Source organism: Rhinatrema bivittatum, chromosome 5 (assembly GCF_901001135.1).
Source record: "Rhinatrema bivittatum chromosome 5, aRhiBiv1.1, whole genome shotgun sequence".
In the NCBI taxonomy this organism is placed as follows: domain Eukaryota; kingdom Metazoa; phylum Chordata; class Amphibia; order Gymnophiona; family Rhinatrematidae; genus Rhinatrema; species Rhinatrema bivittatum.
In genome coordinates, this window is record NC_042619.1 from 244045046 (window position 1) to 244060090 (window position 15045).

Sequence of the window (15045 nt, forward strand, 5' to 3'; positions counted from 1 at the left end):
CGTAAGAAGAGAATCTCTATGTTCCCACAGGGGGGAGGCCCACGCAAGAGCCTTCCCATCTAACAAGGACAAGATGAAAGTGATCTTAACCTGATCCATGGGAAATTGAGCAGATTGTAATGAAAAGTGCATAAAGCAGTGGTTTAAAAACCCACGACACTGCTTAGGATCTCCGGCGTACCTTGGAGGTACTGGCAGATGAATTGGAGCAACTTGAGAGAGTGAAGCCACTGGAGGTGTTGTTGGAGCCGTCGGCATGGGAGTGGAGTCTAAAAGGTTCACCAAGCGCTCTACGTTTGCAACCAGGACATCCATATCTGTTGCTGCTGAAGGTGTTGGGCCAAATCAGGAATGGCCTGAAGACCACTCAAATCTGCCGAGTCCATTCTCCTGGCAAACGTTTGAGATCGTGGACCCTTTCTCCATGACATTATGAAGCTGTCTCAAAGTTTGAGCCTCTGATAATTTGTCCACAGAAGGCGGAGTAAACACTGGATCTGGAACAGGCTGGATCAGGATCTGACTGAAGCTGGATCAGGACAAAGCTGGAACAGGACGAAGCTGGAATAAGCTGGACCAAGCTGACGCTGAAGCAGGAACAAGCTGGAACAAGCTGAAGCTGAGGCAGGAACAAGCTGGACCAAGTTGAAGCTGAAGCAGGAACAAGCTGGAACTAAGAAAATCTGTAGCTGGAACAGACTGGCAGACTTCACTCACCATCAACTGTTGACATGACAAAAAAACAGCTGACGGTTGCACTTTTAAATAAGGTTCAAGCTTCTAATGTAAATTCTATGCTTCGAGCCTGTTACTGCCTCTTTAAGACGTTAATGATGTCATTGGTCTGCGTGCGCACGTCCCGGAGGGGGGCGTGCACCAACGTTCCTGCAACAGTGATCTGAGCTGTGCGATCGGCCCGCAGCCCTCAGCGAATGGCGCAGATGACGTCCGGGCCAAAAATAGATCCTCCAGACCCGCTGGAGCAGGTAGGAAGGCCCGACTGTGGCGAATCACGGCCGGCTTTTCTGACACTTTTACCGATAAATCAGGATATTTAGAATGGGAGACATTCTACGGCACAAAATTGTGCCAGCAGAGGTTCTAGGATATATGACATATAGAACAAAAACTGAAAGGGGTGGGGGTTAAAATTTTCAGAAATCTAAACTCATCATAAATTCACAAAATTAGAAGATGCTGTGATCATGCTCACTGATTGTGCAAGCCTTTAAAGGTTTGCACCAGGAGAAAATGTCCTGGCAGTAGTTCAAATGTTAAAAAGATAACGTGAGTTAGATGGATAACTTGTCAGTTATCCATTAAAATGACTTTAAACATTGACCTCACTAGGTATTTTCACATACAAACACTTTGGATTATGTTGTAGGTGCAGGGTTAGTTAAGGTTATAAAAACAGCTTATATGAGTAATGAAATCAGATTTTTGGCAGACTGTCACAGCATCATGAGCTCCTCCGAAGATCTTGATTATCCCAAGAAACTATTTGAGTACAGGGATGGTTTTCTAGTTTCTAAAGTAAGAATAGCAAGCATGTGATGCATGCATCTGTGATTATTTTAGTGATATTATTTTGAACAACAGAAATGAAGATTGGTTAAAATAATTCTTCACTAATGCTTGTTAATCTTCAAGGTTCTTAGAGGATGAACTGGTGTAATTAGATGGGGAAATGGAAGTAACTGTCTGGTTGCAGCTAGAATATAGTGATGGAGAGTAACTCAACAATTATTAAGACTGAAGAAAAGACTAAAACTAGAATGAGTTACCTAAATCATCTTTTTTACAGTGTCTTAGAAGTCTAGTACAATGTTAATAAATTAAGATAGGAAAACTTATCATAACAGTAGAGCATTGAGCTGCAAATGGAAGCAGATATTTGGCCATTACATGGCTGAGGAATTGTGAAGACTTGAAGAGTGGGTGTTAGAGGTGCTGTTATACCTTATTTATATATACTGCATAAAAAAGAAGTAGGATAGATCTAGACAATCAAGAGCCAAAGAATGTTACTCTGGGAAAGGCTACATGATTTTGGGCAGATTTTTTGGGTTAACTCTTCCCATGCTGAAAGGGAAAAATGATTTAAAAAAATACATGAGCAAGACTGTGGGGCCAATTGAAACAACTGCAGTGAATAAACATTTCCTGGATACTGTGGAAAGTGTTCATATGCTATCATTGCCCTGCATGGTTTCCTCTTCTAGACTATGTTTACCGCCTGTGAGCTGGGAGTGTTTGATCTGTTACTGGAGTCGGAGGTGCCTCTTTCTTCAGCTGTCATTGCTCAGCATTTGGGCAGCAGTGTTGATGGAATGGAGAGATTACTTAGTGCCTGTGTGGGCCTGAAATTACTGGAGGCCGAACTGAAAAATGAAGAAGGTAATGTATAAGGATCTAGGTCATTCTTTGCAAAGTTTCCTACTGTACTAATTTGTTTTCTCTGAATATGAGTTTCATGGCATTCCTGCCTCTCTTTTTATTCTTAAATCATATTTTTGTGTTAAAAATAATAATTAAACTGCATCAGGAAAGCTCAGTTCAACAAAGCCTAATCTTGCATGATGTGAAGAAATGATCACTTACTAGCATGCTTGAAAAAATAATAGCAAAAGGAAAAGAATTAACTATGACTTTGTGAGCTGTAGTATTAGAATTAAGCCACACCAAAAATAGATTTCAGCTAATGTTTGATGTAATAATTAATTTATAGATGCACTAAAAATAACAATCAGACAAATAGGAGCGGATTTTAAATGCCCTGCTCGCGTAAATCCGGCCGGATTTACGCGAGCAGGGCCCTCGTGCGCCGGCGCGCCTATTTTGCATAGGCCGCTGGCGCGCGCAGAGCCCCGGGAAGCGCGTAAGACCCGGGGTTTTTTAAAAGGGGCAGGAGGGGGCGTGTCGTGGGCGTGGCCACAAGACGCGGCGTTTCGGGGGCATGACGCGGCATTTGGGGGGTGGGCCCGGGGGCGAGGTTTCGGCCTGGGGGCGTTCCGGGGGCGTGGCCACGCCCTCCGGAACACCCCCGGGTCGGGTCTTGGCGCGCCAATCCATGGATAAAGGTAGGGGGGGGGGGTTTAGAGAGGGCTGGGGGAGTGGGTTAGGTAGGGGAAGGGAGGGGAAGGTGAGGGGAGGGCAAAAGAAAGTTCCCTCTGAAACCGCTCCGATTTCGGAGCAGCCTCGGAGGGAATGGAGGCAGGCTGCGCGGCTTGGCGCGCGCAGGCTGCCCAAAATCGGCAGCCTTACGCGCACCGATCCAGGATTTTATAAGATACGCGTGGCTACGCGCATATCTTATAAAATCCAGCGTACTTTTGTTTGCGCCTGGTGCGCGAACAAAAGAAAGCGATTGCATATTCTTTTAAGATCTACCTAATATTGTCTCAGATTACAAGCTACATGTTTCAGGCAGTCAGTTCAAGTGTGCCAAATGGTGTACTGCAGTAGGTGATGTCTAAGAAGTGGTGCCTCCTGGATATTTCTAATGCCACTTAGCCAGTAGGCTGACCTTAATATTAGGCACTTTAAACGTGTTGCATGTATGTAAGAGATTAGTATTGTTTAAAAAAATATAGATCTGGATGAATCTGTCTTAAGGGTTACTTTGTAGCTTTGTGTGCATTTATGAAGACAGAGATTGCAAATTGAGTGGAAGCATTTATTTTTTCTTGAAAATAAGAAATTGCCAAACTGGGTGAAACTGAGGGTCCATCAAGTCAAGCATCCTGTTTCCAACAGTGGCCAATCCAGATTACAAGTATCTGGAAAGTACCAAAACATTAAATAAATCCCATGCTACTAATGCCTATAATAACAGTGGATATTACCTAAGTCAACTTGATTAATAAATAGCAGTTAATGGAACTTATCCAAACCTTAATTAAACCTAGCTACACTACCTGCCCTAACCACATCCTCTGGCAATGAATCCAGAGCTTAATTGTGCATTGAGTGAAAAAGAATTTTCTCTGATTTGTTTTAAATGTACTACTTGCTAACTTCATGGAGTGCCCCCTAGTCTTTCTGTTATCTGAAAGAATAAATAATCAATTCACATTCTAGGCAATTTAAAAAATACATAATTGCATTTTAACATGCATCAATGAAACATATTCTGGATGGCAGCATGCTCAGATGTGTAAGGGTGGAGGAGTTGCCTAGTGGTTAAAGCAGCGGGCTACAACCCAGGGAAACCAGGATTCAAATCCTGCTGTGATTCCTTGTAACCGTGGCAAGTCATTTTACCTTCTGTTGCCTCAGGTACAAAATTAGATTGTAAGCCCTGTGGGGATAGGGAAATACCTATAGTTCCTGAATATAATCCACTTTGATGTACACTTTGAAGTGCCAAAAGACGGAATATAAATGTTGCGGTCTCTGGCAACAGATCCCACTCTGCTTCAGGGCTGCTGGTTGCTCCGTATGTTCCTGCTCCTGCTCCGTGTATTCCTGTTTCCATGATCTTTCTCCCACTCCGGTTACTGTGCCGGTTCCTCGTCCACTCAGTTTGCTCTTCTGGTTCTTGACTCGGCTCATCCCTGGATTCTGCGCTGTCTGCTGCCTGTCCTGAACACTTGCCCACTCATCGTCTCTTCTTGCTAGCTGCCGGCCCCCACCTCAGGTATGTCTGACTTCGCTTCTGCCTTCGAAGATTGTCTTCGTCTGGAGACCCGCACCTAAGTCCTGCCGGCCCTAGCACCCAAGAGCTCAACCTACGGGGAACAAGGGCTGGTATAGGTAAAGGTCCAGTTGGGTCTCCATCACCCACGTCCTCCTCCTGACAAGGACCTATAGGGGACCCTCTCCTTTAGGTGGCACCAACCTCGTCTTGGCTCAAGGGTTCACCACTCCGCGTAACAGTTTGCTGAGGCCATGGACCTGGCGGACCTCCCTTGATTACAAGCCATTCCAGGCCTAGTTCAAAAAATACAGCAGCAGCAGCAATGCTTGGAGATATTGGCTAGTACCGTGGAGTGCATAGAAACTCGATTAGATGCCTCAACCCCCAGGTCTCTGTCGGTTCTGCTTCCCTGGTACCACTTGCACCATTGGCTGCAACCACGACTCTCTGCTTGCCGGCTCTGCCTCACTATGCCAGAGATCCAAAGCAGTGTAGAGGCTTCCTCAATCAATGCTTTATGTATTTTCAGCTCCAGCCAGCTCAGTTCCCCAGTGATGCAGTCAAGACCACGTCTATCCTCTCCCTGCTGGATGGGAAGGCCTTGGCCTGGGTGTCCCCCTGTGGGAACAAGAAGACCCCTTGCTGCAGGATTTACAATGCTTCATACAGACTTTCAAGCAGGTCTTCAACGAACCAGGTCGCCAAACCACCGCAGGCTCCGACTTACTTCACCTTCGACAGGGCTCAAGGGCTCTAGCGGAATATGCTATTGAATTCCACACTTTTGCAACTGAACTGGGTTGGCAGGAGGATAGGCTCCAAAGCATTCTCCTGGAGGGCTTCTTTCCAAGAATAAAAAATGAGTTGGCGGCATGGGAGCTCCCCAAAGGTTTGGATTCTTTGATTGACCTAGCAGGCAGAATTGATCACTGCCTACAACAACGTCTTCGGGAGACCCGAGTTTCTTGCCGACTAGTAGCCCTTGAGCCTTCCTTCTCACATCCATTGGCACCTAGCCCTCCTGCGGAGACCAGACCCTCTCATTCCGAAAGAGCTCATGCAAGTGGAACGAACCCAGCTTACGCCTGAAGACAGACAGCGGAGACACATGCTGGGCCTTTGCCTTTACTGTGCCGTGAAGGGCCACCTATTGGTGCAATGCCCAGAGAGGAAGGGAAACTACCTAACCTAGGAGTCAGTGGGGAGATGACCCTAGGCTGCTTCACCTCAGCTCCCCAATGCACAGTCCCCATATCCATTGTCCTGCCTCACCGCATCTTCACTACCTTGGCATTCATTTACTCCGGCGCCAGGGGAAATTTCATCCTGAAGGATTTGGTTTTGCAGCTAGCCCTGCCTGCATCACCCTGGATTCCTCCTCTTATCATCTCTTTAATCCATGGAGATTCTCTGCCAGGCCGGATCACTCACGACACTACACCGTTGTGTCGACAGACTGGCATCTTGCATCAGGAGCTCATCAGTTTTCGTGTATAGGAAAATCTGTGCACCCTATTGTGTTGGGGCTGCCTTGGCTCCAGCTACACTCCCCCAATGTTGATTGGGGAACACTGCATAAGTACATAAGAACATGCCATACTGGGTCGGACCAAGGGTCCATCAAGCCCAGCATCCTGTTTCCAACAGTGGCCAATCCAGGCCATAAGAACCTGGCAAGTACCCAAAAACTAAGTCTATTCCATGTTACCGTTGCTAGTAATAGCAGTGGCTATTTTCTAAGTCAACTTAGTTAATAGCAGGTAATGGACTTCTCCTCCAAGAACTTATCCAATCCTTTTTTAAACACAGCTATACTAACTGCACTAACCACATCCTCTGGCAACAAATTCCAGAGTTTAATTGAGCATTGAATAAAAAAGAACTTTATCCAATTAGTTTTAAATGTGCCACATGCTAACTTCATGGAGTGCTCCCTAGTCTTTCTATTATCCGAAAGAGTAAATAACTGATTCACATCTACCCGTTCTAGACCTCTCATGATTTTAAACACCTCTATCATATCCCCCCTCAGCTGTCTCTTCTCCAAGCTGAAAAGTCCTAACCTCTTTAGTCTTTCCTCATAGGGGAGCTGTTCCATTCCCCTTATCATTTTGGTAGCCCTTCTCTGTACCTTCTCCATCGCAATTATATCCTTTTTGAGATGCGGTACCAGAATTGTACACAGATCACCTCTAAGGTGTCCCATTGCCAATCTGCCTGTATCCTCCCAGTTCAATGGCCCACGATCCCTCTGGTGACCACTTTCTTAGGTCTGCCGACTTCAAGGACATCTCAAAGAAGAGAGCGGAGATCCTTCTGGAGCACTGACCGTTCGATGGGCTATTGACCTCTTACTGGGTACCACGCCACCTCGGGCCAGGTGTACCCACTGTCTCTCCCAGAAACCAAGGTCATGTCACATTACATTCAGGAGAATTTAGAGAGAGACTTCACCTGACCATCCACTTCCCCAGCAGGAGCCGGGTTCTTCTTTGTGGCCAAGAATGACAGCACTCTAAGACCCTGCATCGACTATCAGGGTCTAAATGCCATTACTAAAAAAGATCGGTACCTACTGCCTCTTATCCCAGAGCTCCTGGATAGACTGCAGGAGCTAAGATCTTTACTAAGTTGGATCTGCTGGGGGGTTTACAACCTGGTCCGAATCCAACCCGAGGATGAGTGTAAGACCACGTTCAACACCAGAGATGGCCATTATGAATACCTGAACAATGAAAATAAGAGAAGTTCTATTCTCCAATAGTAATCCGCACACAAAGAAGGAAAGTAGGAAAAGTATGCTGTCCAAACACCTAAACAAAGTTTTTCAAACAAGAAGTCTTTCTTGCTTTTATTGTTTTTATAAGGGCTACTCCAAAAGCTCAGTACAATGAACATGGTTGTCAATCAAGTCTCCCAACACGGACCATGTTTCGCTCAGAGCTGCGTCAGGAGGGACTAACTCAGTGTATAATTTCAACCACTGAAAATAAAAACAAAAGTTTTTTATATAAGAAATAACATAGGATTGTAAAGTAAGGGCTAGATAACAATTAGCACCGGGACACATACCTTAAGACAGTGGTTCTCAACCCTGTCCTGGGGACCCCCCCAGCCAGTCGGATTTTCAGGATATCCACAATGAATATGCAGGAGAGAAAATTTGCATGTTATGGAGGCAGTGTATGCAAATTTTCTCTCATGCATATTCATTGTGGATATCCTGAAAACCGACTGGCTGGGGGGGTCTCCAGGACAGGGTTGAGAACCACTGCCTTAAGAATAGTCCAGTCCAGTACTGCGAGCAGTAGTAGCAGAGAAGCTGATTTAAAAAGCTATGTTTTGGCGTGAAAACACAGCGCCAATGAAAACACACCAACACAGATTACAGCAGCCAATCAAAAGTCATCCAGAGAACATCCAGAATACAGTCAAATAAAACTAAATCATTCTATTTATTTATTTATTTATTTAAAAGTTTCTTATATACCGCACATGGGATCACTTACGTGTCCGTCTAAGCGGTTTACAAATTTACATACACAATAAAACAAGGTTTACATACTTGATATACTAAAAATTTACATACATGATAGAGCAGAGTAATACAAACTATTTCATTGTTGAGTCCCTTTGGAAATAAACAATCCAAATTGAATATCCATTTTGGTTCCCTGCATATCAAAATTTCTACAAAATTATCACCCCGTGTTAGGGGAGGAATGACATCAATAACAAGAAACTTTAGGTCAGATTCTGTATGTGCGTGAGAAGTCCAAAGGGGAACCAATGGTGCTGTTTCTCGACCAGTCCAAATTTTGGACCGTTGTTCAATGATTCTAGTACGTAGTGGCCTAGAAGTTTTGCCTACATACAATTTGGAGCAGGGACAGATGATCACATAGATGATACCTCGCGATGCACAAGTTGTAGAAAAATTTAAATTGCAAAAAAACTGAGAAATGGGATGTTGAAATGTGCTACTGGAAAGAGCATGTGGACATACCGAACAATGTCCACAAGGCAAAAATTCAGAGTGGATGGGGGAGTTTAAAGGACTAATATCAGCAAGTTGGGAATATACTAATATATCTTTAAGATTATGACCTCGACGAAATGTAAATCGCAAAGGGAAATTCAAGCATTTGTGTAGTGCCAAAATGGACCAATGACATTTAATAATGGTTGTGAGATCGTGGGTGTGGGTAGAAAAAGGTAAGATGCAAATTATGTAACCTTCAGAGGACCGAGTTTGAGGAATAAACAAAAATTTGTAGTTAGCAAAATGTACAGGTTGAAAAGCCCTTTGTAAAACTTGACAGGGGTACCCTCTTTCTTGAAACCATAGGATCATCTGCTTAGTTTGGTTTACAAACTCAGATCTAGATGAACAAAGACACCAAAGCCTTAAGAGTTGCCCTACTGGTATATTGCTTCTTAAATGGGAAGGGTGGTGGCTGTCAAATTTTAACAATATATTGTGGTCTGTAGGTTTTTTGAAAATAGACATAGAAAAAATACCAGATGACAAAGAAATCGTAATGTCCAAAAATTCTACAGTATGAGAACTAATGCAAAAATTAAACTGTAGCTGTTTATTGCATGAGTTAAGCCAATCAAAAAACATGTAAAACTGTAAATCAGTTAGCATGTGGCACATTTAAAACTAATCGGAGAAAGTTCTTCTTCACTCAACGCACAAACTCTGGAATCTGTTGCCAGATGATGTGGTTAGAACAGTTAGTGTAGCTGTGTTTAAAAAAGGATTGGATAAGTTCTTGGAGGAGAAGTCCATTACCTGCTATTAAGTTGACTTAGAAAATAGCCACTGCTATTACTAGCAACCATATCATGGAATAGAATTAGTTTTTGGGTACTTGCCAGGTACTAATGGCCTGGATTGGCCACTGTTGGAAACAGAATGCTGGGCTTGATGGACCCTTGGTCTGACCCAGTATAGGCATGTTATGTTCTTATGTTCTTAGTGCTCGTCCAAATCAAAAGAACGTTATCAATATAGTGCTTCCAAAGGTAAATGAAAGATGCCCAAGGCAAGGGATAAAGAAAAAATTCTTCAAACTTATTAATATAAAGGCACGCAAGGCTGGGCGCCATGGGAGCCCCCATGGCGGTACCTTTAACCTGTGGTAAATAGTAGATTCGAATTGAAAATAATTTCTAGTCAAAGCCAATTGTTTAAGTGTTAACAAAAATGCAGTAGAAATACGAGTAGGAGTTGGACGTTGGTTCAAGATCTCTTCAATCAAAACAAGGGCTTCATCTTGTGGGATATTAGAGTAAAGTGATATTATGTCTAAAGTAATCAAAAAACAGGAGTTGGAGAAGTAGGAGAATCATGAAGAAGAGTGATGAGATGATTAGATTCCTTAACATACGAACGACTTAAAGATACAAAATGTTGTATAGATAGGTCTACGAACTGTGAAAGTGACTCTAACACTGAACCTATTCCTTATAGTATGGGTCGGCCAGGGGGATCCTATAGAGACTTATGTATTTTTGAAAGTGTGTAAAAAGAAGGAATACGTGGAAAAGCACGTATCCTCAAACTCAGTTTTCTGAAGGTTGCATACATTGCATTTTACCTTTTTCTATCCACACCCGCGATCTCACAACCATTATTAATCATCATTGGTCCATTTTGGCACTACACAAATGCTTGAATTTCCCTTTGCGATTTACTTTTCGAGGTCATAATCTTAGGGATATATTAGTACAGTCCCAATTTGCTGATATTAGTCCTTTAAACTTCTCCATCCACTCTGGCTTTTTGCCTTGTGGACATTGTTTAGTGTTGCCACACGCTCGTTCCAGTACCACATTTCAACATCCCACTTCTCAGTTTTTTTGCAATTTAAATTTTTCTACAACTTGTGCTTCGTGAGGTGTCATCTATGTGATCATCTGTCCCTGCCCCAAATTGTATGTGGGCAAACCTTCTAAGCCAGCACGTACTAGAATCATTGAACATTGGTCCAACATTCGGACCGGTCGAGAAACAGCACCATTGGTTCCCCATTGGACTTCTCACGCACATACAGAATCTGACCTAAAGTTTCTTGTTATTGATGTCATTCCTCCCCCAACACGGGGTGGTAATTTTGCGGAAATTTTGATACACAGGGGACAGAAATGGATATTCAAATTGGATTGTTTATTTCCAAAGGGACTCAACAATGAAACAGAATGATTTTGTTTTATTTCACTGTTTTCTGGATGTTCTCTGTATGTCTTTTGATTGGCTGCTGAAATCTGTGTTGGTGCGTTTTCACTGGCGCTGTGTTTTTGCGCCAAAACATAGCTCTTTAAATCAGCGTCTCTGCTAGTACTCGCTCTCCATTGACCCAAAACTGGACTATTCTTAATGTATGTGTCCCGGCACTAATTGTTATCTAGCCCTTACTTTACAGTCCTATGTTATTTCTTATGTAAAAAACTTTTGTTTTTATTTTCAGTGGTTGAAATTATACACTGAGTTAGTCCCTCCCGATGCAGCTCTGAGCGAAACACGGTCAGTGTCAGGGGACCTGATTGACAACCATGGTACACTGTACTGAGCTTTTGGAGTAGCCGCTTATAAAAATAATAAAAGCAAGAAAGATTTCTTGTTTGAAAAACTTTATTTAAGTCTTTGGACTGCATATTTTTCCTACTCTCCTTCTTCATGAGTGCATTTTGAATACTTGGTCATACCTTTGGCATTTGCCACACCCCCGCAGTGTTTCAATACATGATGAATGAGGTCTTCAGGGATTTGTTGCATAGAAGCAAGTTGCATTGACGACGTTCTTATTGTTCTCTCCCCAGCAGTGGGTACATGTCTGTATCTCTATATACTGCAGCTTAACCGTGTTTACTACAGCCCCTCCCTTCCAGGAACTCTTGATATTGAAACACTTTTTGTAACCCATGATAAAAGTCTGGTAAAAAGTTAAAAGAGCATGGATATTCATTCAATTTTCTCCATACTTTTGAGCATTGAGGATTTATTCTAGCAAGTGATTCTTTGATCAAATGCTTGGTAGTGATATTCACTCTATAAACCCATGATAGATATATAATTACATTCAACAGAAGAATAAAATATGAAGTTGATCCCCCTGAAGAAACCTAACAGGTGAAACAGCTGGGCCCATTGTCGGGGTGTGGAGTGTATTTGTCCCTTTCTGATTATAAGGCATTTGATGGAGAGTATTGGCCCCTTTTTAGCTATAAGGCATTTAATATTTGAAATTTAATAGGAGTGCATTGTTTATACAAATATTCACATTTGAAACTCTATAGGAGTGAATTGTTTTCACAAGAGTCACATTGTGTGACTTTTTATGTATGAGGAGTATGTATGTTTAAGAAAATTGGATGAATGGTGATTTGTGATTGTTTCAAACTGTGTTTTTAGATGAAATATTTTGAGAGTAATATAGTATGTATGATTAGTCATCTATACACATGCAATATTTTGTATTTTGTAATGTAAATTATTCATTGTATTTTTACAAAATTATAATTAAAAAATTATTCCTTTATTTATGGTATTTATATGAAACAAGGATGCACCAAAGCACCTGATGGTTTATGAAGGGCCCAAATAGATTGCCTGTTGTCCCTTCTAACTTGTTACCTTTCTTTTCTACAGGTAGTACATGCTCATTCCCATTCTAGCAAGCCAGGTGGGCTTCTAAATTTCGGCCTAGTGCAAAATATGATTAAAAGGTGTTCTGCTTGCACAATCCATAATATAGGGAAAGGGTTGTGAGTTGTATCTTGCTCTTTGGGGTCCATTAGTGAGATTGCAAATGGATTTTGTTGTAATGAAACAAGTGTTACAATAGACATATATCCTCATGGTAGCGTGCTTATTTAGTGGTTGGATCCAGGCATTTCCTACAGCTAAGACTGATGGAGAGACTGTTGCAAGAAAACTGTTAAAAGAGCTTATATAACTTGATTTGGAATTCCAGAAGTCATTGAAAATGAGAGGTCCTCATATTGACAGAAAGGTAATGCAAGAATTGGGTAAAGCACTAGGGATTAAACTACATTTGCATTGCCTGTACAGACTGTAAGCATTTGGCTTAACTGATTGAATAAATCACTTTAAAAAAAAAGTGACTAAGGCCTGGATTTATCAAAATGTGATAAGTATCACATGTGATAGCAAAAGGGGTGTGTTTCATGCTAATGGACAGTTTATTGTAATTTGTGCTAATACAAAGAGCTAGGTTATTGCAATAACATTTTGTGATATGTGCCAGACCTGTATTTCATGCATACAACCACTGGGTGACCATCTTTAATGGTGCCAGGGAGCTCAGATGAGAGAGAGCGAGAGAGGTGGGCCTCCCTTAGGGATATAAATACCTATCTAAGGAGAGGGCATTATGGCTAGGTTCTCTCTCTCTCTCTCTCTCTCTCACTTCAAACCTACAAAAACAGGCCTTTCAGAAGTCCATGCAATAGAACTTTGTAAACCCAACTAACTCCTCCTCTTTTTTGGATTTGCATCGCACCATATGATATGATGCTATCGCATGCATTAACGGGGCTTTTCGCATGCAATAAGCCCTTAACACATGCAAAAATGCCTTAGTGCATTTTGATAAATGACCCCCTAAGATATGCAATGAGACTTCTTTTACCTTTAGTGATGCTTTACCTTTACCTTTAATGAGTATGAGAATTATGTCAAACCGTAAGCATGGACTAACTCCACATGAGTTTCTATTTGGCAGACCTCTCCCTGTACCCACTATGCCTAAACCTCCAGTAGATTTGAATTTTACATAAGATGAACTAATTCTACAATTTATATCACAGTTGAATCATCAAACAAAGAAAATTCATCAGCAGATTACTCCTGTCCTCAAAGAGCCACCAAATACAGAAACACCAGATGTACAGCTTGGAGATTTTGTCTATTTCAAGGTATTCGAGCATAAAGACTGCCTGAGACCTTGTTGGAAAGGCCCTTATCAAGTACTGATAAGGCCCTTATCAAGTACCAGAGCACACCTTTCCACCTGAGGATCTGACATATTCAAAGTTCTTGGAAAAGATGGGAAAATCTTTGAATGTTCATGTATGTAAGGAGCCCAATCCATATATGGACATATTGAATATCTTGCACATTCTGGATGTTCCATTGGAACCTGTGCCCTACCCACACCACTAGATCATGCCCAACTGGTCATGCCCAACTATAGACTAGTTCTTCGACTCTAAACCCTCTTAACTATACCTGCTCTCCATATATCTCCCAGTTCTTTAACTACACCGGGAGCCAGAGACTACATTAATTCCTTAACCTTGCTGCTGATCAATACGCTGCTAGTAGTCTCTCTCAGTCCCTCCATGAACCTCTAAGCTATACGTTCTTATTGCATTTCTGTTTGATTTCTTCCCTTTTAACTTGCCCACTAGCTAAGTTAGCTCTACCTGTTATCTATCAGTTGCTCCCATTATTACGGCTTTCTCCTAAAGATCATTTTGAAATGTCATCATGTATAGCCCTTTGTTTTTATTATATTACAGTATATCTATACTGTACCACATGTTCATTGTTTTCTCATGTTTATTGTACCACTTGTTCATTGTATCCGCCCCACTGCGACAGTTCAGTTCTATGTAAACCGGTGCGATATGTATACTATACAGGAACATCGGTATATAAAAGTTAAAAATAATAATAATAATAATACTGTTGATAAGTCATTCCACACTAAAACTAAAAGGACTAGATCACTGGGTCCATGCCAGTCACTATAAGAAAGCTTAATACACAGTGCAAGTTATTCATATTGATGAGACTGAGTTTGCCACAAGTCCTATAAGGCCAGCATCAAATGACTAAAGTAAGACATATACTCGAGGAGTACTAGAAAAGGGATGGCCCGGCAGGTTCCCTCAATATCTGAGTGTGTTGATCCAAGAGTTCTTGCTGCAATGTGTGGAAAAAAGACCAACATGTATCTGGCATGGCTGTGTTTCTTAATGATCATGTCATTTATGCTTTCTGATAAGAATGGCTATATATGGATCACCAAGGGCCCCCAAAGCAATTTCAACCTTATAGACAGTTGGATTTGTTCAAGAATTCCATCTTCAGCTGAGGCGTTCTTAGCTTCTTCAGTTTTTCAGGCAGTGCCAGCAAATCTTACGTTATCCTAGCATCACTCAGGTGCTGACATATGCAGGTAAAATTGCTCCACCAAAAGGAATAGACACCATTGAGCTGATAGCTCCTGCAATGTTTGCTGAATGGAGTCATCAATAGATACTGGAAAATCAATCAATCTGTGCCTTATGATACTGATGATGATTTTCCCCATTGCCACGAAACTGTAATGGCTTTTGCAAATGATGCTTATGTGGTTCTTCCTGGG

General features: G+C 42.0%; 1 protein-coding gene across 2 annotated transcripts in view; it reads left to right on the top strand.

Moving 5' to 3' along the window:
• Positions 1-1452: 1452 nt before the first annotated feature.
• Positions 1453-15045, top strand: part of LOC115092615 (acetylserotonin O-methyltransferase-like) — a 103492-nt gene continuing 89899 nt past the window's right edge. The window contains exons 1-2 of one of the 2 annotated variants that reach the window (XM_029603652.1): positions 1453-1536; positions 2226-2400. In XM_029603652.1, coding sequence (XP_029459512.1) covers positions 1465-1536; positions 2226-2400 — 247 coding nt within the window. In that variant the 5' untranslated portion in view covers positions 1453-1464. Of the gene's footprint in view, positions 1537-2225; positions 2401-15045 lie in introns of those variants that run through there. The other variant, XM_029603653.1, reaches the window with a different exon arrangement.